This window comes from Diaphorina citri, unplaced genomic scaffold (genome assembly GCF_000475195.1).
Source record: "Diaphorina citri unplaced genomic scaffold, Diaci psyllid genome assembly version 1.1 scaffold26, whole genome shotgun sequence".
Taxonomy (NCBI): domain Eukaryota; kingdom Metazoa; phylum Arthropoda; class Insecta; order Hemiptera; family Psyllidae; genus Diaphorina; species Diaphorina citri.
Genome location: NW_007377464.1, coordinates 37,413 through 60,879, shown reverse-complemented (window position 1 = coordinate 60,879; position 23,467 = coordinate 37,413). Strand labels below are relative to the sequence as shown.

The following is a 23,467-nucleotide window of genomic DNA, read 5'->3' as shown; positions in this document are numbered from 1 at the left end:
GTTTTGATTTAATTTCTGGACCCACTGTTAGGACGGACGATTTGTTAACCTTTTGTCACGTAAGTATTCTCTTTTTAGGTATATTGCACGTATGTACCTACTGACCTATTGGTCGGTAGGTATATATAGATACAAAGTCTTCTTCCCAAGTTGATTCTTCGATGTACCCAGAACCCCATAGGTAAGTTACAAGCTTATGAGCTAGAACTTCAGGGCTTCCTAATGCCTGAAGATTTATTTTATCTTTTCACCATAACCCGCAATAATTTTTTTTTTTTTTCGATTTTAATTAACTTTGGCATTCTAATGGCCTAAATGACGATTTTTTTCGTTGAAAATTTTGGGATTGATCGGACCTTGAGGGGGTTTGTAAGGGCCCATTTTCTGGTTAAGTTCTATAGTTTTCTGAATCACAAAGTTATTTCATATCGTTTCCATCTAACTATTCCTGATTCACTGAATTACTAGTTTTTTATACCGTTTCTAACTATTCCCGATTTTCGTTTCCAGGACTCCTCTCCTGTTTCCTGGTTGGGGATGAACCATGATGCATGAAATGTCAGATAGTAGGGACGATATGATGGAGACAGAAATCAACAACCATGCCATTGTTGTCACCAACGATGTGGCCCACAACAATAAGGACAGGCAGAAAATTTTCGGAGGTAAGGAGATAACTCGTTGTACTTTTATAAACAAGCCTCCTAGGCTGTTAGAAGAAAACAAAGAAGTATTCCACCATCAAGGCAAGAGGGGTCGAATGTAGTTGGTGCCAGTACCCCTTTTATACTTACGCTACGTACCTAGGTAGGTAGCCGACTCAATTGGTGCTATTGCATTAAAAAAATAATAATAATAAAAAAAAAAAGTTGGGCCCAGTTTCATCAAAATTAAAATAAATAAGGCTTTTAGGGTCGGTGTATAGGTCTTTTGTGACGGATTTTTTGCCCTTCATTCGACGGCAGGCTACCCGCCTCCTCACATTAACCCCACCCAGCCTGAGGGGGGGGGGGAAGACAGCAGCACGCGATTGCTCATATTGTCACCCATCGGATACCAACCACGCGCAACGTTGTTTAACTTCAATGATCCATCGTTAACTCGGAAAATTGTGTGCTTAGTAGGAATCCATCCCAAGTACCCTTTTAACTTTCTTTACCTATAGGAAGGAAAGTAATGATTTTTTTTTTTTGCCCCACATAAAATTAACCCCCCCCAGCTTCAGGGGGGGGGGGGGAAGACAGCAGCACGCGATTGCTCATATCGTCACCCATCGGATACCAACCACGCGCAACGTTGTTTAACTTCAATGATCCATTGTTAACTCGGAAAATTGTGTGCTTAGTAGGAATCCCAAGTACCATTTTAACTTTCTTTACCTATAGGAAGGAACGTAATGAAATCTGAAATTTTTTCCAATGGTGGCAATGGCCAGTTTTTGTGCCAAAACATCGTTTTGATTAACTGCTATGGTCTTATCGTCCCGAAATCGAAGAGAGAAGGAAGACAGGATAGGAGAAAGCCAGCCGTTCCGAGAACGAATATTATGGAAAGTAATGAAATCTGAAATTTTCGATGTCCAATGGCCACTGTCTATCTTGTATTGATCCACTCTGCCCCCTACAACTATGAGAGGAGACGTCTCATACGGAATACATGGGGACCTCGGGTGTCCCTTTATTTCTTCATTGGAGAGACAGATCCCTCAGTCCAATGGCGGTCCTAGTTTTGGAAAATGGATTTTGTCAAATCTTCAACCGGAAAGCGTGACGAATGGTGACTTTCCCCTTTCAACATGCTATTGTAGAGTCGCTTGCTCGGAATTTCGGGTCAGATGGCAGCCCGTTTTACACCTATCTGTCCCCTTATAGCCTTTTGCTTCTAAATAATAAATGACCGCTTTGTTCGAACTACCCTCTCACGTCAGCTAAAGTGTCATTGAGTGAAAAGTATTCTTCCACATGAAGTATTCTTCGCGCTTGCTCGGAATTTCGGGTCAGATGGCAGCCCGTTTTACACCTATCTGTCCCCTTATAGCCTTTTGCTTCTAAATAATAAATGACCTCGTTCTTCGAACTTCCCTCTCACGTCAGCTAAAGTGCCATTGAGTGAAAAGTATTCTTCCACATGAAGTATTCTTCCCATTATTTATTTTTCAGCATCGATTTTCCAAAAGAACAATAGTTATCTGTGAATACAGGATACCTGATACTTAATATAAGTCTAGTTTACATAAATAGGTACACAATACGAGTACATAGATATATTTTTCAGCATCGATTTTCCAAAAGAACAATAGTTATCTGTGAATACAGGATACCTGATACTTAATATAAGTCTAGTTTACATAAATAGGTACACAATACGAGTACATAGATATTGTAAAATATTATCAGACATATAGGTAGGTAGTTAACTTACAAGATAATGTAAGTACCGTTTGAATTCAAAATATCGGAATTTCATGTGCGGTTCGTTTTCGTTGAATGTTATCTGTTTCGCATTTCCGTTTTTTATGCTCTAATTGACAAGTTAACGGAGTTCGCGAATGATAACACATTGACAATTTGCTGAAGACGGGTCTGGAGTTCAGACCCGAAACGTCCAATACCAAACAGTAAGGTACCTACGTGCCAACTTTAAGTCCTATAAAAAGTATAAGTTAAGTGTGAGTGTTGGCAAACCAAAAATGTCATTTAATCCTAGAGACTTGAAATTCGGTATGCAGCTCTCAAATATAACAAGGATACAACACGAAACTTTTGGTTAAGATAGCTGAAGCGGTTGGCGGTATTTTGTTAGCGCTTGTTTAGTGTTCCATTTTTACTTTACAAAGAAGTGTAGGTGGTACCTCGTAGCTCGTACGTAGGTTGCATGATGATTGGACTAAAGTTATAAGTTTATTTACGTAGGTAACTTGGGATTTATTGAGATTACCTTCCCCTTTTTATTTTTACTTTTCAATTACGACTGATAGATAACAATAACTTTAAAGTTATATTTAGACCAGCTCAAAGTGTCCATCATGCACGCTGGAGGTCGCGAGTTTGATAGGGGGCAGAAAATCGACAAGAGGTAACTTCCATAATGTAGGTAGATACATATTTATCGCGGCCGAAGGAGAACACAAGGCCTCGCGAGCTCTCAGAGAGGCCTCGGAGGTCATCAGTGATTCGCCTGCGGCGCTTCAACTACGCTATTTACAGGTGAGAAAGTTAATTGTGAATATTTATTTTAGGATTTATTTGAAATATTGTTTTTAGGGTGGATTGAGATATCTTTGGAATACTAACAAGTACGTTCAAAAAATCAGTGGTTGGGTGGAAGAGCTCACGTAAGTGAGACTTAACCCTGCCACTGCCACTTAAAATAAAGCCCTGAAGAAAAAAAAAGTTACATATGGAGATGGTAAATAAAACCTTCAATGTAGTTATGTAAATCTATCTCCTAATTATCTGTAAGGTAGGTGGTGCCCACCCTAATAATTAAAGGCGTTTTTTCTTCACTATTTTTTCCTTCTTTTTCTTCTTCTTCGTTCTTTCCTTGCTTTCTGCCTTCGTTTAACAATAAATAAAGTAGTAGTAACCTGTAACATTTTATGAGCGATTCGACCCCATTGCCTTGATAGTATTACAAGTGTTAAACTCAGGTGATAGAGAAGTCAGCCATATTAAGTTTTAGAAAATTCATGGCTTTTTCCTCTTTTGTCGTAGACAAAAAAGACAAAATGATAGGAAAAGAGCCTTCTAATTATGATGACACGCCATAATATGAGTTTTATGTGAGAAAAGACACCTAAATAAGTAAATAGGTATTATCTAGATGTCCTAGAAACCTGACTAGGTATAAATAAACGTAATTATTACTTACTTAATAACCTAATTAAGGAGCGCGGTAGCGCTCCGCCCCGCCAAGCCAAGAAAGTTTGACCGCGCTACTAGAGATATTATACGCGACAGGGAAAGTAGCCATTTTCAGGTATTATTTACCGGATGAAAGAGACTTCAAGAGACCAGTAGAATGGTCTTAGATCAAAGGTTTATACTAACGGCCAACTATTTATACTAATGTCCTAATTGGATAATTAACTACCTAAACACTTTTGAGTGTTGACTCATACTCATGTTTGACTCAAAATAGACACCGAGGTATAGGTGATTTAATTTTTTAATATTTTTTTCCGTGTTGACTGACTTCTTCAAAGGTCTAAAATGTTGCTTACTTTTTTGTTCTTCTCTTCCCCACCCCCATCAAATAAACAACCTCTTCTTTAGATTCCTGGAGTACCTAAAGGGACTTTTCAGCCCTATTTGGGCAGGATAAACAAGGTACCTATATTTATTGGATTATTGGGTAAAGGGACTTTTCAGCCCTTTTCGGACAGGATAAACAAGGTAAATTTATTGGATTATTGGGTAAAGGGACTTTTCAGCCCTATTTGAACAGGATAAACAAGGTATATTTATTGGATAAAGGGACTTCTCAGCCCTATTTGAACAGGATAAACAAGGTATTCTCTTCTCTATTTTCAGCGGACAATGCTGACCCATCTGATGCCGGTATCTGTGGATCTCTAATGACAGGATTATCCTGGTTCCTGGTCGGTATTACGCTACCCTTCTCTCTGTTCGTCTGCTTCAAAGTAAGTCCACAAGTAGATTCGTAGGAGCTATCCTTTAGGGTTATTTGCCCCTACAACAAAGTGCATATACGTAGATTCGTAGAAGCTATCCTTTAGGGTTAGGTATATTTATTGGATTATTGGATAAAGGGACTTTTCAGCCCTTTTCGGACAGGATAAACAAGGTATATTTATTGGATAAAGGGACTTCTCAGCCCTATTTGAACAGGATAAACAAGGTATTCTCTTCTCTATTTTCAGCGGACAATGCTGACCCATCTGATGCCGGTATCTGTGGATCTCTAATGACAGGATTATCCTGGTTCCTGGTCGGTATTACGCTACCCTTCTCTCTGTTCGTCTGCTTCAAAGTAAGTCCACAAGTAGATTCGTAGGAGCTATCCTTTAGGGTTGTTTGCCCCTACAACAAAGTGCATATACGTAGATTCGTAGAAGCTTTACCCATCCTTTAGGGCTGTTTTCCCCTAAACCAAAGTAAGTCCGTGCGTAGATTCGTAGGAGCCATCCTTTAGGGCTGTTTTCCCCTAAACCAAAGTAAGTCCGTGCGTAGATTTGTAGGAGCCATCCTTTGGGGCTGTTTGCCCGTACACCAAAGTAAGTCCATAAGTAGATTCTTAGGAGCTTAACATCCTTTAGGGTTGTTTGCCCCTACAACAAAGTGCATATACGTAGATTCGTAGAAGCTTTACCCATCCTTTAGGGCTGTTTTCCCCTACCCTAAACCAATGTAAGACCATGCGTAGATTCGTAGGAGTCATCCTTTGGGGCTGTTTGCCCGTACACCAAAGTAAGACCATGCGTAGATTCGTAGGAGCCATCCTTTGAGGCTGTTTGCCCGTACACCAAAGTAAGACCATGCGTAGATTCGTAGGAGCCATCCTTTAAGGTTGTTTGCCACACTACACCAAGCCTCTGAGTGAGTGAGTGGGCTTTTTGTGTCTGGACTCTGGAGTTAAGCTGAAGTTCATAGCTACGTGTTATTTTAGCCCGAGCCGGGCGGCAGCGCTTCGAACTCTTGACGTTCGCGCGACTCCCAGCACGCTTGATCCTAGATCGCTGGTTCGATACACTACACACGACACGATTTTTTTCCGAACGACACAAAATGTCCTGTAGGCAATGTAGTTAAAATGAGAGTGTTCCCACTACACACATAGTCTCAAGGCATTTGATTGGTCAATTTTGACTTGAGACTGATCTAAGAACGATCATTCTTGTTCATAAATACGAGTGTAAGTGAGTGAGTGGGATTTTTGTATCTGGAGTAAAGCTGAAGTCCATATGTGTTAATATAGGCCGGGCGGCGCGGTGCTTCAAACTCTTTACGTTCACGCACCTCCTGGTAAGCTTGATCCAATTTCTTTAGCAAGCCTAGTTAGTAGTTAGTTTGGAAGGTAGAACAAAATGCTGGCTCTTAAGTTCGTGCTAAGCATAGTCTCAAGGCATTTGATTGGTCAATTTTGACTTGAGACTGATCTAAGATGATCTAAGAACGATCATTCTTGTTCATAAATACGAGTGTGGTGGGATTTTTGTGTCTGGAGTAAAGCTCAAGTCCATATGTGTTAATATAGGCCGGGCGGCGCGGTGCTTCAACTTCTTTACGTTCACGCACCTCCTAGTAAGCTTGATCCAATTTCTTTAGCAAGCCTAGTTAGTTTGGAAGGTAGTGCACCAGCCTCGTAAGTGCTAGATCGCGGGTTCGATTTCCACTACACACGACACAATTTTTTTTCTCGAACAAGTGAAAACGGGCTCCGACAGGTCCCTTTAACCCATTTTGTACTGGTTCCAGGTGGTTCAAGAGTACGAGAGAGCGGTTATATTCCGCCTAGGACGGCTGGTGTCAGGAGGGGCTAAGGGTCCGGGTATATTCTTCATTCTACCCTGCATGGACTCCTATGTATGTGTAGATCTGAGAACCCGCACCTATGATGTACCCCCGCAAGAGGTAAGCCGAAGGATCTGCCTCGGTGGCGTAGTGGTCAAGACGATCGATCGCCTGGTAAACAAGTTTGTCGTCACTGTATAACTGCTTAAAGCCAGTCTAGTGAGCTTGTGGAGAATAAAGCGTCTGCCTTGTAAGCGTTGTGTCACGGGCTCGATTTCCGCCCGAGGCGGATTTTATCCTGAACGGATAATGGTCGTTCTCGGAACGGCTGACTTTCTCCTCTTGTCTTCCTTATTTCTTCGATTTCGGGATGATAAGACCTTAGCAGTTACAGTTCCCTCTATCAAACCTCTTTAAAAAAAATACCCCCGCAAGAGGTAAGCGGAAGGACCTGCCTCGGTGGCGTAGTGGTCAAGACGATCGATCGCCTGGTAAACAAGTTTGTCGTCACTGTATAACTGATAAAGCCAGTCTAGTGAGCTTGTGGAGCGTCTGCCTTGTAAGCGTTGTGTCACGGGCTCGATTTCCGCCCGAGGCGAATTTTATCCTGAACGGATAATGTTCGTTCTCGGAACAGCTGGCTTTCCCCTATCCTGTCTTCCTTCTCTCTTCGATTTCGGGATGATAAGACCTTAGTAGTTACAGTTCCCTCTATCAAACCTCTTTTTAAAAATAAAAAATAACTGCTCAAGTTTTTAAGTGACGTGGGTTTTTACCTTTTACTCTTCATTCAGCAACAAGCTACCCTTAAACAAAGGCCCTAAACCCTAAACAAAGGCCCTAAACCTTAAACAAAGGCTTCGGGCTTCAACAATGGTATAAATGCTCCTTATTTTGTCCGCAGGTATTAACCAAGGACAGTGTGACGGTGTCCGTGGACGCGGTTGTCTACTATCGCGTCAGTAACGCGACCATTTCCGTCGCCAATGTCGCTAACGCGCACCACTCGACCAAACTATTAGCGCAAACTACGCTACGTAATGTCATGGGTACGCGGCCTCTACATGAGATACTGAGTGAGCGCGAAGCTATCTCTAACACCATGCAGGTAAAACATCACATCATTAATTATTTGAGTTAACCTTTAAAGGCCCAGTGTCAAAAATTTTATTATTGTAGTCAGGAAGACCCAATCCAATATTGTCCAAAATTTTGGACATTGGGCCTATAAGCCTACAAAACCCATAAAGTCCTTGGGCCTTTAGAGGCTAAAGTTGACCTCTTTCACAACTTTAGCCAGCCTAGTTAGCTTGGAAGGTAGCTTCTATCTTGTAAGCGTTAGGACGCTGGTTCGATTCCCGCCCGGGGCGGATTTTATCCTGAACGGATAAGGTTCGTTCTGGGAACGGCTGGCTTCTAAATAATAAATGACCGCTTTGTTCGAACTACCCTCTCACGTCAGCTAAAGTGTCATTGAGTGAAAAGTATTCTTCCACATGAAGTACCTATTCTTCCCATTATTTATTTTTCAGCATCGATTTTCCAAAAGAACAATAGTTATCTGTGAATACAGGATACCTGATACTTAATAGAAGTCTAGTTTACATAAATAGGTACATAATACGAGTACATAGAAAAAATATATGATACCTGTATCTATGTCCGCCACTCACGCCCAGAAAGTCTGACAGACTTGGGTCTATCAGACAGTCGGAGTGTATCGTGGAAAAAGCATGAGACCTAGGTACCTAGGCCTCAGACATATAGGTAGGTAGTTAACTTACAAGATAATGTAAGTACCGTTTGAATTCAAAATATCAGAATTTCATGTGCGGTTCGTTTTCGTTGAATGTTATCTGTTCCGCATTTCGGCTGGCTTTTTCCTCTTCTTCCTTCTTCTGCTACTGATTTGCCCTCACGAGGCCGAGTGCATGTATGAATAATTTCTACCTACATACATCATTATAATTTAACATTGTACTATTTCAATTTCTTTTGATAACAAAAGAATAAGTTTACATTGTATTTGATTATTATCTTTACAAGCTGGCATTGGATGAGGCCACAGAGGATTGGGGTATCAAAGTGGAACGAGTGGAAATGTAAGCGCAAAAAACCCCTATCTACCTGTAGCCTGTTCCATGAAAGTACTCGTATATAATAATTACATATGACCACAAAACATAGGTTACACCCTGTATGGAAAACGGTGAGAGCGGGGGGGTCGAATTCCACGAAATATTCTATTGTCATCCAAGATACATAACTTACCCTAAATTTAGGTCAATCGGACCAGTGGAAGTGGCCCAAATTTTAGTTACAAGCTTTGACCCAAACAAACAAATTACAAACAAACAGAGATCTCAAGATAAGTAAAACCATGTAATGAAAGTTACCAGTGTAAAAGTCATGTAATTTACATGAGATTGGGTCTTTTGATTACAAGATGGCTGCCCTACAGCGATGACTTGTTTAGACTGTGGGAGTAAAAGGACTTTTTAGTCTCATCCTAGCCAGCCTAGTTAGCTTAGTTGATAGTGCGTCTGCCTTGTAAGCGCTAGGCCGCGGGTTCGATTCCCGCTCGAGGCGGATTTTATCCTTGGATCAAGCAATCTGATTGGGGTTGATTTCAAAAAATTCCGCCCGGGGCGGATTTTATCCTGATGGGATAATGTTCGTTCTCGGAACGGCTGGCTTTTTCCTATCCTGTCTTCCTTCTCTCTTCGATTTCGGGACGATAAGACCATAGCAGTTACAGTTCCCTCTGTCAAACCTCTTAAAAAAAAGTCTCATCCTGGCCGGAAAACAAGGTTTTATTCTCTTCTAATGATTTTCATCAGCCCATACTTTCCTGGAACAGGCTACTGTAGCATATAAAGAAATTCTATTCATAAAAAGCTCGATAGAACATCATATAAAGAGATTCTTAAATACCTTCGATATGCAATTATGCTATGAAATATAGATTCCAGAACCTTGATAATTTTGATGTGCACTATAAATGGCTCTATTTGAATAATAAATGGGCTGAAAACCAAAGTCCCTATTTATAGAGTAGGTTTTGCATAATTCATGTTGACATAACGTATGAATGGGCGGACCCTTTACCTTGGCTAGGTACCTATTTATGGATATCTACACCAGAAAGGGGGGGATGGGGGAAGAAGTAAAAAAATGGAAAATAATATCTAGGTAGGGAAATAGGGAAGATATCTAGGTAGGTAAAAAATAGGTACCTAGGTATCTAAATATATTGACCTTTTCTTGCAGATATTTAAATCATGAAATTCTCCATCAAAACATTCCATTAGAAGCCAATAGAACCAAGCATTACACATACACTGTAGAAAAGAATTCCCAGTAAAACCTCAAGAAAAAAAAAAAAATCAAAAGGTAAGTAAGTATGTTTTTAACAGCTAATCTTCCTTGTAAGTGCTAGGTTGTTCATCTAGTTTTTCCAAATTCAGTTTTTTACCACTAAGTGATTCCCACTGGGGCAGATTTTAGAAAAATGAAAAAGAAGGAATATAAGACATGCATATGGAATAGGAAAAATACATACCTAGGTATAATTATAATATTGATTGTGTTTTGCATAATAACACCATTCTAGAAAACTTTTTTCTTGTGAATGTTATAAGTTATAACTCTAAAATACATACCTAGGTATAATTATAATATTGATTGTGTTTTGCATAATAACACCATTCTAGAAAACTTTTTTCTTGTGAATGTTATAACTCTGTTGTTGGTTTTGTTTCAGTGAGCAGAAGCAGCAGATAATGTCATGGTTCATGAAAGGAAACTTGTGTTGATTGTAGTGGGAATATTCCTCTGTCTATGTCTCCTCATAGATTTCCTTAGTATTCCCCCCGACTCCCCTAACCAGGAAGATCAATTCGCACTTCTCCTCTCCCAAGGACTTACCTCAAGTGATTCCACCTGGCAATCCTCAATACCGCGCTTGTAAAAATAAATTTCAACCAATCAGAACACCGTTTATAATATTACAGAAATACCAACTGCAGAAATCAAAAGGATTTCTGAAATCAAAAGAATGGTGAAACAGAATTTTGAAAAAATGGCGCATAATCACTAACGGTCGATTAGTCTGACGAACCATATTGTTTGTGTTGGTGAAATCCACCCCCTGTTTGGACACTGTCTATCTTGTATTGATCCACTCTGCCCCCTACAACTATGATAAGAGACGTCTCATACGGAATACATGGGGAACACTGTCTATCTTGTATTGATCCACTCTGCCCCCTACAACTATGAGAGGAGACGTCTCATACGGAATACATGGGGACAGTCTGACGAACCATATTGTTTGTGTTGGTGAAATCCACCATCAGGGTATTTTTTTTAATGGTGGGATTTATAGCAAAATTCCCACAAAAATCTCGTCCTCAACACGCTCCCCTGTGCCAGATCCGCTTAAAATCAAGTAATTAAATAGCTCGTTAAACGTAACAAACAAACAAACAAACCCAACCAAAAATACCAAAATCGATTAATCGAAAATTTCGATTTTCAATGTTTAAACGATAGGCGTATTTTTATTATGGCCGATACGGTTTTTATCAGGCGTATTTTTTCATCAAGTTCCGTGTTTTCCACAGATTTCTCATCTGTGGTTCGTTTCAGGGTTGAAGATTGAAATTTTGCCTATGAAATTTGTTGAAAAAGTTCCAGAAATGAAATAGAATTTTGATGATAAAAAAGAAAAACCAATCAAATCGATTAATCGAAAATTTCGATTTTCATGTTTAAACGATAGGCGTATTTTTATTATGGCCGATATGGTTTTTATCAGGCGTATTTTTTCATCAAGTTCCGTGTGGCCCAAAAAAAGTCGTGTTTTCCACAGATTTCTCATCTGTGGTTCGTTTCAGGGTTGAAGATTGAAATTTTGCCCATGAAATTTGTTGAAAAAGTTCCAGAAATGAAATAGAAAAAAATCAAAGTTATTATAGAAAACTGGTTTTGTTCTCAACGAAATTCGCGCAAAGGAAAATGAAAACCTTAACATTGCACTCTCGATTTCTTGCACTTTGCAAAAGTCAAATCTACATTCCTTACCTTGGCTAGTAATAAAAATAAATAAATAAATGTAGGTATCTATTGTAATGAAAAAATGCGCCCATAAAAATCGATGAGTTCGATACGAGTTGGATAATCGATTACAGGAATCGAAAATCGAGCCGAGATCAAAACAAAACAATGCAGAAGTCAGAACTCAAACTCAGAAAGTCAGAACTCAGAAGGAAGTAAAAATTAAAAAACGAAAACGAACTGCAAAGAGTGCAAAGTGCAATCCTCAATCCTCGTTTTTCTATCGAATTTCTTATCAAAATTTTCATTTAACTGCAGTGACGGAGTAAAGTACCTACATGGTGCAGATTTCGCTTTAGTGCAGTGGCATGGGCTCTTCTTTCATACTTATGTATTCACCTACATAGCAAGAAGTATGTAGTTGCAAAGTTGGAATTTGTGGACAGCTTATACCATGGTGCTTGTAAACAGAGGTAAGTAATCACTGTGTTCGTGTATAGAAGTGCCTGCAAGAAGGAGATCTGAGCTAGAACCGATAGAAATTGTGTAAAAAAAGGATTTACGGGTAGAAGGTTTACTATACCATGGTGCTTGTAAACAGAGGTAAGTAATCACTGTGTTCGTGTATAGAAGTGCCTGCAAGAAGGAGATCTGAGCTAGAACCGAAAGAAATTGTGTAAAAAAAGGATTTACGGGTAGAAGGTTTACCAGGGAACAAATGGCAAAATTGGAGTGGAAAAGGCTGACCTAAAAAAATATTCAACTAGGTATGAGATATTTATTAGGTACCTATGAGATATTCAACTCTTTCCGAGTGTTCAATTCATATGATTCAGTTCATTAGAAAAAATAAAATCAATTCATTAAACCAATTCTCTTTGAATCATCAACTCTTGAGATTTTGATGTGTGGAACTCATGACTCACATCACTCATGATCACAGAGTTTATTAATACCCATAGTACCTACCCCTGCTTGGGGTGAACCCTTACTTAAGAATTTGATTAATTATGTACTATGTATGCATGTAACTGAGGGACATTTGTACTTATTATTATTATATTTCGTATATTATTTTTCCCTATATGAGTAGGGTAACAAATTTCATGTTAGTAATTTTTTATTAGGTTTTAGAATATTTTTATATTGAATGTGATAAATAAATCGAGATATGTCGTAACTATCAGATATACATAATTACTTATTATAAAGTAATAGTTTATTTTTATCTCTTGTTGAACTAAATCACCTATTTTATTTTTATGGCTTTGGATTAGATTTGGTCCCTTATGAAGGAACTTTTGCATAGATAAGACTGTTTTTGTTAAGCATATGGATAGTCTAACTTTGGACAGAGATTATAGCATGTCATTTAGGAAAAAACTGTTTTCTATCATTCCTATTTTGTATATTAAGGCGCTCTCTCACAGTTCAATTTTTTGTTGAACAACTAATGTTTGTTCAACTTTCAACAAAAAGTTGAACAAATAAGAGTTGTTCAACAAAAAGTTGAACCGTGAAATCACGCGTCTTTAGACATTTAATTCTTGTATGTTTAGTTATGGGAGCCTCGTCAATTTTCACTCGGTTAATTTTTCATTTCAATACAATTCTATTTTAACTAATGGAAAACAGATTTTGGAGCCTATTTATGGGAGCCTCGTCAATTTTCACTCGGTTAATTTTTCATTTCAATACAATTCTATTTTAACTAATGGAAAACAGATTTTGGAGCCTGTTTTAAACGAGCAAAATAGTTACCTATCCCAGGTGTTAGTTTTTAAAAATATTTGTCATCTTCTGTTGTGTATTCATCCTTGTTGATTTTTTCGCTTTTTTCGGAAATTTAGTTTTATTAAGTTGTGTGAGTTAACAATTTGAATTAGTGCAATGGGATAACATGACGGACTTCTTAACATGTCGTTCCTTAAGTTGAATACTCTGTAGTTTTCTTCTATTTTTTCTATGGAAAAACTCCAATCGCACTTTGTTCCCCCATGGTGTTTTAATTCGCTGTCGACCTGCGGGATTCAAGATCTTGTATCCTCCTTAATTTGAACACTTTTTGAACCTAGAATTGTATTCCAAACAATTTGAATTAGTGCAATGGGATAACATGACGTACTTCTTAACATGTCGTTCCTTAAGTTGAATACTCTGTAGTTTTCTTCTATTCCTTCTATGGAAAAACTCCAATCACACTTTGTTCCCCCATGGTGTTACAATTCGCTGTCGACCTGTGAGATTCGAGATCTTGTATCCTCCTTGATTTGAACATTTTTTGGTCCTTGAATTTTATTCCATTTAGTGACTGCGTACAATTTTCTGAACATTGCTTATCTTTATCCAAACATTCCAAAGAGTTACATACTTACTCACTTATACGTTACTTTTAAATAAGAGGAGCTAGTGGCATCAGCCAATTCATGCTCCAATTTTGCCTCTCTTTTTTCTCTTTTCGTTTCTTGAAGAAGTTTGGTCTTTGTTTATCAGTTACGTGAACACTTTATGTCTTTGACAGTCTCAAATAAGCAATATCCAATATTATTGGACATCATGTTTGCATATTAAACCAAGTTCTAGTTCCAACTCTTAACTGGTTCAAGGATCGTTTGAATTAGAATGATTTGAATTGCCTTGAAAGTCATCCGATGTCCTTATGCTTAGAACTTTAACCAGATCCGAGTTTAGATTTCCTAGGTGCAAATGACATTTGCGAGAGAATTCAAAATTCCTGTCTCGATATACTCTACACTACAACATACCATCCAACTAGCAGAGGACTTGATTGTGAATTTCTCTCTCAATTGTGTTAGCATTGTGAATCACACTCTGAATTGTGTTAGTTATGACTTATGACTACTCAATTGTGTGTTGACTACTCTATTACTCAATTGAACTTGGTCTTTGAACTTTGAACTGACATGGAAGTCACGTTTTATGCAATGCACATCTACATTTGCAACCTTCTCGTAAAATTCATAGAACAATCTCTCCGTAGCTCAGTCCAAATTACACTGCGTAGCTCAGTGCATATTACACTATTTTACACCTTCCTATAAAATTTCATGAAAATCTATTTATCGGTTTTCCTGATATTTAAGAAAAATCGATTTTGGCAACTAAAAAACTAAAAAAAGCGTTCTTAGAACGCAAGTTAGGGGCTGAAAATATGCCAAATTATTCTTTCCTAAAACATATCCAAATTTATCGATAAAACGGTTTCCGAGATATATCGATTAAGTTAGGGGCTGAAAATATGCCAAATATTCTTTCCTGAAACATATCCAAATTTATCGATAAAACGGTTTCCGAGATATATCGATTTACCCTATATGAAAAAAGTCGAAATATTGAAGAAATCGATTGCTTCCTAAAGGTGAAATTTCTGTTCGAGACCTGGAAGTGGCTGAAGAAGAACTGCTACAAGAACTTCAAGATTATTCTTTTTCAAAAGACATTGAAAACCTAAAGAACAATAAGAAGTGTGCCAGCCTAGTTAGCTTAGTTGGTAGTGCGTCTGCCTTGTAAGCGCTAGGCCGCGGGTTCGATTCCCGCCCGGGGTGGATTTTTTCCTGATGGGATAATGTTCGTTCTCGGAGCGGCTGGCTTTTTCCTATCCTGTCTTTCTTCTCTCTTCGATTTCGGGACGATAAGACCATAGCAGTTACAGTTCCCTCTGTCAAACCTCTTAAAATAATAATAAGTGTTCAAATGATCTTTTGAAACTTAGATCATTTATGAAGGATGGTTTGCTGCGATGTGGAGGTCGTTTATCTAATGCTAACCATCTTGCCTATATTTATATGAAAAAAGTCGAAATATTGAAGAAATCGATTGCTTCCTAAAGGTGAAATTTCTGTTCGAGACCTGGAAGTGGCTGAAGAAAAACTGCTACAAGAACTTCAAGATTATTCTTTTTCAAAAGACATTGAAAACATAAAGAACAATAAGAAGTGTTCAAATGATCTTTTGAAACTTAGATCATTTATGAAGGATGGTTTGCTGCGATGTGGAGGTCGTTTATCTAATGCTAACCATCTTGCCTATGAGCATATTCACCCAATAGTGTTGCCGAAGAAGCATCATGTTGTGGACTTGATAATTGATTATTATCACAACAAGAATTCTTGCCTATGAGCATATTCACCCAATAGTGTTGCCGAAGAAGCATCATGTTGTGGACTTGATAATTGATTATTATCACAACAAGAATTATCATACGGGCCCTCACCTTGTAATATCCATTTTAAGAAAGAAATATTGGATTCTCGGTTGCCGCGATATTGTAAGGCGTCGCCTACAGAAATAATGTAACTTATGTTTCAAGTCCAATCCCAAGCCTTTGTTTCCCGTCATGGGCGACCTACCGAGTGCCAAGGCTGAAAAGGCTTTTATGAATACTGGTGTTGATTACGCTGGTCCGTTGAATATTACTATTACGAAAAGAAGAGGTATCAAATCTCAGAAGGAGCCATCCTTTAGGGCTGTTTTCCCCTAAACCAAAGTAAGTCCGTGCGTAGATTTGTAGGAGTTAGGGGCTTTTAGAGGCGGGACTGAGGGAGCCCTCTAATTTTGTTCGACCCCTGTTGAATAATTAAGTGGATACTTTGTCCCATGTATTCGTGGCCCTTAGAATTGACTTGGTGAGCGTTTCAGGGTCGTAAGGTATGTCTGTTCTGTATTTTATATGAGGCATATTTGTTTTCTGGTAGGGTGGTAGGTATTGTATTACGTATACACGTATTTACTTTCTGAAATTTTAATTAATGAGTCCAAAGCCGTCTCATTATCAGGCTTTATTTTACTATCAGGTAGACCTGACAGGTCGCCTGGGAGACTTAATATTACTAGGGCTCCGACAGGTCCCTTTAACCCATTTTGTACTGGTTCCAGGTGGTTCAAGAGTACGAGAGAGCGGTTATATTCCGCCTAGGACGGTTGGTGTCCGGAGGGGCTAAGGGTCCCGGAATATTCTTCATTCTACCCTGCATGGACTCCTATGTATGTGTAGATCTGAGAACCCGCACCTATGATGTACCCCCGCAAGAGGTAAGCGGAAGGACCTGCCTCGGTGGCGTAGTGGTCAAGGCGCTCGCCTGGTAAATATGCTTGTGGTCTTCCTTCTCTCTTCGATTTCGGGACGATAAGACCTTAGTAGTTACAGTTCCCTCAATCAAACTTCTTTTTTAAAATAAAAAATAACTGCTCAAGTTTTTAAGTGACGTGGGTTTTTACTTTTTACTCTCCATTCAGCAACAAGCTACCCTTAAACAAAGGCCCTAAATGATCTCATTATCTGAACTTTGGATAAAGTTTTCGTCTCCTATAATTTACCACTGTCTTTAAGCTCGTGAAAAATAAATGAGCTACTCACAAATACCTATGTTTAGCAAAGGCAGGGAAATTACAACAGACATAGACAAAAAACATGCTCCTTCGTAGTGTAGGAAATTTTATATTACAACATATAGATACATAATTATATTTACAAGTATAATCTATAGATGTACATAATACAATGTTGCTTGGTAAAAATTTGATTTTTTACCATTTCATAACTTTACCATTTCATAACATGTCGTAATTATGACCCAAAAGGAAAATGGGGAAGAAATGTAATGTGATGATATTGTACCGAACAAAAATGACCATCTATAATTATTAATCATTGAGAAATGGGTGTCTATGTACAATTGTACACTTGTCCAGTACAAATTTACGAAACATATGCAGGAATTTCGTAGGAACATTTCTGTCAAATTTCATCAAAATCGAAAAAATCGGTCGAGATTTTTGGCCAAAGAAATGAATTTACAAACAGGAAAACTAAATGCAAAATCGTCGAGTTCTTGGAGCTCACTTCTTTCGTTCAATACCATATGCATTTAATAAAACATTATTCTGTTTCCTTTCAGACTCTCAACACGATTTCATCAGAGAAGAATTCGACCATTGTATTCCCTCTACCTATCGATATGTTCACTTACTTTGCAAAGAAATAAACCATGGGCTGGGACACTGGGAGTTATTTGTGATTTATGCAAGCTAACAGCTAAAAGGGGTTTAAGGTTTCATTTCAAATTTCATAACTCTGTAATGCAATTTCAATGTATGAGGACTATGGTTGTTGTTTAGGGTTTGAATTTTGTAACTTTTGAGAGAAAAGAAATGGATGCTTAAAATAAAGAAGGGTTTTAATCAGTCTTTTAAATTAAATATACCTACCTAAAACTCTGTTGGGATTTTTTTGTTCTAAGCCTTCACTTTATATCTATCTCAATAATATCATTTGATTTTTTGTGTTTTTAGCAATATTATGATAAAAAATATAAAACAGTGTATTTGTTGTGTACCTACCTATTTTAAGGGCTAGTTTATTTATTTATTTATTTACACTCTAAGTGACAGGGCCATGTGTGCTTAAGGGCTAGGATATTAAACAAAAAAAGTTCATTTTCACCAAAGCCTAGCTTAGCCTAGCCTCATGGAGTAGATCTCTCATATTATTAGTAGGCTAGGAGTTCTCAAGCATTACCTTACAAGAGAAACGACCAGTGTCACAAATTGTTCTGACTCAACCTGAGGACCATGTCTAGTATTCTAACTTGCAACTGAATCTTCATTGGATCTTTGGTGACTTGAAATTCTCCATCAAAACATTCCATTAGAATCCAATAGAACCGTGTATTACACATACACAGTGGAAAAGAATTCCCAGTAAAACCTCGAGAAAACAAAAAATCAAAAGGTAAGTAAGTATGTTTTTAACAGCTAGTCTTCCTTGTAAGTGCTAGGTTGTGGGTTTGATTCCCACTGGGGCAGATTTTATTTAAACAGCTGTTTAAGAATAAACTTCATCTAGATGAGGTGTATTCTTAAAACAGTTGGCTTTCTCCTATCCTGTCTTCCTTCTTTCTTCGATTTTGGGGTGACAACTCTGTTTTACAATTCCCTCTTCCTATCAAACCTGTTGGAGGAGAAGAGAAAAATGAAAAAGAAGGAAAATAAGTCATGCATATCGAATAGGAAAAAAAACATAGGTATAACGGAGCAGTTGCAAATGGGTAAAAATTATAAATAAATGGTCGATTCCTATGTGAAAAGTTGGGAAAAATTCAATTCCCTCTTCCTATCAAACCTGTTGGAGGAGAAGAGAAAAATGAAAAAGAAGGAAAATAAGTCATGCATATCGAATAGGAAAAAACACATAGGTATAACGGAGCAGTTGCAAATGGGTAAAAATTATAAATAAATGGTCAATTCCTATGTGAAAAGTTTGGGATAATAACACCATTCTAGAAAACTTTTTTTCTTATGAATGTTATAACTCTGTCGTTGGTTTTGTTTCAGTGAGCAGAAGCAGCAGATTATGTCATGATTCATAAAAGGAAACTTGTGTTGATTGTAGTGGGAATATTCCTCTATCTATGCCTCTGTAAAAATTATAAATAAATGGTCAATTCCTATGTGAAAAGTTTGGGATAATAACACCATTCTAGAAAACTTTTTTTCTTATGAATGTTTTATAACTCTGTTGTTGGTTTTGTTTCAGTGAGCAGAAGCAGCAGATAATGTCATGATTCATAAAAGGAAACTTGTGTTGATTGTAGTGGGAATATTCCTCTGTCTATGTCTCCACACAGATTTCCTTAGTACTCCCCCCAACAGCTGCATGGTTATCAAACTAAAAACATAAACGAAACTCAAAATGTTGGTCGAGAGCGGAACATTTCTCTCCCGCAGTATATATCTGCACTCTGTGTATTTCTTATGGAGATTTTAGCGATCAAAAATTGATCAAGCCGATCTCAAGATCGGTTTAGATTTTCGCAAAATCCTTTCTTATTGCACACCTAGACCATACAAGGAATATTCCTACCAAATTTCAATTTCTAGGTGTTGTGGTTCTCGAGATAGAGCGATCAGTGTGTGAACTATGAAATGTGAATGAGTGAATGGATCTTGTTTTTATAATATAAGAAGATGAAAGTCTAGGTGTTGTGGTTCTCGAGATAGAGCGATCAGTGTGTGAACTATGAAATGTGAATGAATGAATGGATCTTGTTTTTATAATATAAAGAAGATGAAAGTTAGGTACCAGTGTAAAAGTCATGTAATTTACATGAGGTTGGGTCTTTTGATTACAAGATGGCTGCCCTACACTGATGACTTGTTTAGACTGCGGGAGTAAAGGGACTTTTCAGTCTCATTTTGGCAGGATAAACAAGGTTTTATTCTATTCTAATTCTATTGATTTTCATCAGCCCATACTTTCCTGGAACAGGCTACTGTAGTGTTAGGTACCAGTGTAAAAGTCATGTAATTTACATGAGGTTGGGTCTTTTGATTACAAGATGGCTGCCCTACACTGATGACTTGTTTACACTGCGGGAGTAAAAGGACTTTTCAGTCTCATTTTGGCAGGATAAACAAGGTTTTATTCAGTTCTAATGATTTTCATCAGCCCATGCTTTCCTGGAACAGGCTACTGGCTACTGTAGCATATAAAGAAATTCTATTGATAAAAAGCTCGATAGAACATCATATAAAGAGATTCTTAGATACCTTCGATATGCAATTATGCTATGAAATATAGATTCCAGAACCTAGATAATTTTGATGTGCACTATAAATGGCTCTATCTGAATAATAAATGGGCTGAAAACCAAAGTCCCTATTTATAGAGTAGGTTTTGCATAATGTATGTTGAGATAACGTATGATAGGGCGGACCCTTTACCTTGGCTAGGTACCTATTTATAGATATCTACACCAGAAAGGGGGGAGGGGGGGAAGAAGTAAAAAATGGAAAATAATATCTAGGTAGGGAAATAGGGAAGATATCTAGGTAGGTAAAAAATAGGTACCTATCTAAATATTTTTTTATTGTTATTTTTTCCTTTTTTTTTAGCAAAATGTGGGAACCTAACATTTGGCTTCAGGTAGGTAGGTAAATACACATGTCCTCAGTTATCAATATCAAATAAATTGATCCTAAGGGCAAGGTAAATCTAGACCCTTGGCAAAAAGAGTGTGCCTGAAGGCATGTGACGTGTTCCAATCCACTCGACCCCAAACTAATAAAATTAGAGCTGAATCCTTCTCGTCTTAAACTTGAGACATAATGCAGTAAGCCCCATTTACACTAGCTCGAAGCTCGATTTTCTTCAAATAAATTGATCCTAAGGGCAAGATAAATCTAGACCCTTGACAAAAAGAGTGTGCCTGAAGGCATGTGATGTGTTCCAATCCACTCGACCCCAAACTAATGAAATTAGAGCTGAATCCTCCTCGTCTTAAACTTGAGAAAAATAGCTGAAGTTTGTGTCGACTAAAGTTAGAGAAACGCTGCTCTATTTGGTAAGGTCTACCCTCAAACCGCTCTATAACCTGTGTACACAACTCTACGAACTTGGTAGACTCCGAACTGGTCTCTCGAGAGAACTTGAGAAAAATAGCTGAAGTTTGTGTCGACTAAAGTTAGAGAAACGCTGCTCTATTTGGTAAGGTCTACCCTCAAACCGCTCTATGACCTGTGTACACAACTCTACGAACTTGGTAGACTCCGAACTGGTCTCTCGAGACCAAGTCTAGCGAAAAAGACACCTTAACAAACACTACCTGCCTGGTGGTGTAGTGGTCAAGGCGCTCGCCTGGTAAACAGGAGGGCGTGGGTTCAATCCCAGCCGAGGTATGGAATTTTATCTGTTAGTCCCTTAGCCAGATTAAACAGGTCTACACTCTCTGTTCAAATTCCCCCAGCCAGACTAAGCCTCGGTGGTTTAGTGGTCAAGGCGCTCGCCTGGTAAACAGGAGGGCGTGGGTTCAATCCCAGCCGAGGTATGAAATTTTATCCTCAATCAACAAACACTACCTGCCTCGGTGGTGTAGTGGTCAAGGCGCTCGCCTGGTAAACAGGAGGGCGTGGGTTCAATCCCAGCCGAGGGATGAAATTTTATCCTCAATCCAATTTGAGAATTTGACCACAATAATAGTAGTAGCCTACTGCTGGAGTAAAGGGTCTTTTCAGTCCTATGCGAGCAGTATAAATAAGCACTGTTATTGTTATTATTATTATTACAGTGCATCGGCACCTCAACACTAAATTTCACTAAAACCACCCTCATTTTCCCCCTACAGTAAACCACAATAATAGTAGTAGCCTACTGCTGGAGTAAAGGGACTTTTCAGTCTTATGCGAGCAGTATAAATAAGCACTATTATTATTATTACAGTGCATCGGCACCTCAACACTAAATTTCACTAAAACCACCCTCATTTTCCCCCTACAGTAAGGACGTGAGACTCCCCGTTCAGTTACAACGGGCCATGGCAGCTGAGGCAGAGGCTACTAGAGAGGCCAGAGCTAAGGTTATCGCGGCCGAAGGAGAACACAAGGCCTCGCGAGCTCTCAGAGAGGCCTCGGAGGTCATCAGTGATTCGCCTGCGGCGCTTCAACTGCGCTATTTACAGGTGAGAAATTGGAAATAATTCTTTTGGGGTAGGCTGAGATATCTTAGGGACACTATAATAAGTAGGTGCAAAAAAATCAGTGGTTGGGTGGAAGAACTCACGTATTAAGTGAGAACATTATGTAGATGGTAAATAAAACCTTCAAAGTAGTTAATGCTAGTGATTTCTTCCTTGTGAATTTCCAACAGTCTTGTTCTCTCCAACACTCGCTGAGAAAAGCTCAGGTCTGTTTTCAAATCTAGTTCTTGCATCTTTACTGAAAAATTAAAAAAAATAAAAAAATTGATGAGATAAGATGTACAAAATAAAAGAACAATGATGGTCATTTTGATTTTCATGAATTTAAGGAACTGCTGTGGTATCCACAAAAATTGTTATGAGGCAATTAACCAAAGTACCTACCTACTTGGGGATACTTACATTCATGAGATTTAAGCAAAGCATTCCGTTTCTCATACAAATGTTGCTCTGTTACATGTTGAATGTCCATCAAGTGTTGCACTATTCTGAACACTGTGTCACCAAGCAACAGTGATGAAAGAGTCTGCAACATTTCCATTGAAATCTTCTCCTGGAATTTTCTGTAAATAATAATATATAGTGCTTATTTATAATGCTTGCACAGGACTGAAACATGTCATATAGGCACTTATAGCTTATAGGTATCCAGGTAATGGACTTGAAGAGTAGCATATCTGTCTTGAAAGTGCTAGGCCACTTTTTTTTACTGAATAGATGAGGTTTGGGATGCATGACTGGGTTTCTCCGATCCTGTCCTACCATCTTCAATTTCAGGAAGGTGAGACCTCTGTAGTTCCATATCCCTCTTACAAAGGACTATTATTATTGTGTTAGCTGAGTCACTGTAAACCAGTTCCTAATAGATAACTGAAGTTAAGCAACGTAGTGCGAGGTTGGTATCCGGATCGATGACAGGGTTATCGCGTGCTTACTCGGCCCGCGTGCTGCCTCGGCCTTTATATTTCGCAATATTTTGCCGTCACACCAACTATTATAATAGTTATGCAATGTTTTTGAAGGTTCTTCTCCTGTAATATTACATCATAACAGTCATAACTTTTGATAACGAAATGCTAAATGTGACGTTTTTTTTTATATAAAACGTCCCTATTCCTTCGTGCTATACAAAATTACACTCTGCATAAATAATAATAAATCATATTAAAAAGTTAGAACTTTCAAGGGTATGCACAACACTTGGTAAAACAAATTAAAATCAATAGGGGGAAATAAAAACAGATCGCTTTTTCCTTAATGTAGAGTTTACAGAGCAACTAAGTCATAATTTATTCTGCAGAAGGTGTCCATAACTATCTACATATTTTTTGTCTTTGTAAATTTATTGTTCTTAAACAAGATGAAAAAAAAATAATAAAAATAACTCCTGGAAGTATTGTAAAATGTTTTAATAAAAATAATATATTTGTATTTCTTACAATT

General features: G+C 38.1%; 2 protein-coding genes across 4 annotated transcripts; one reads left to right on the top strand and one right to left on the bottom strand.

Moving 5' to 3' along the window:
• The first annotated feature begins 516 nt into the window (after positions 1–516).
• Positions 517–22,155, top strand: LOC103510269 (band 7 protein AGAP004871-like). Of its 3 annotated transcripts, XM_008474922.2 has the most exons (6): positions 517–665; positions 4,533–4,642; positions 6,438–6,593; positions 7,378–7,581; positions 8,520–8,575; positions 21,826–22,155. In XM_008474922.2, the coding sequence occupies exons 1-6, from the start codon at positions 545–547 to the stop codon at positions 22,022–22,024; spliced, it is 846 nt and encodes a 281-aa protein (XP_008473144.1). In that variant the 5' UTR covers positions 517–544; the 3' UTR covers positions 22,025–22,155. The 3 variants fall into 3 exon arrangements, with proteins under 3 accessions (XP_008473144.1, XP_026680212.1, XP_026680208.1); XM_026824411.1 differs by lacking the exon at positions 8,520–8,575 and having other exon boundaries at positions 21,826–21,962; XM_026824407.1 differs by lacking the exons at positions 517–665; positions 4,533–4,642 and adding an exon at positions 4,880–4,992.
• On the bottom strand, positions 22,111–22,583 carry LOC103510260 (protein DGCR6-like). The gene is made up of 2 exons (XM_008474913.2): positions 22,427–22,583; positions 22,111–22,262 (listed from the first exon to the last, which is right to left on the bottom strand). Exons 1-2 carry the CDS (start codon positions 22,563–22,565, stop codon positions 22,111–22,113), a joined length of 291 nt encoding a protein of 96 aa, XP_008473135.1. The 5' UTR covers positions 22,566–22,583.
• Between the last annotated feature and the right edge of the window lie 884 nt (positions 22,584–23,467).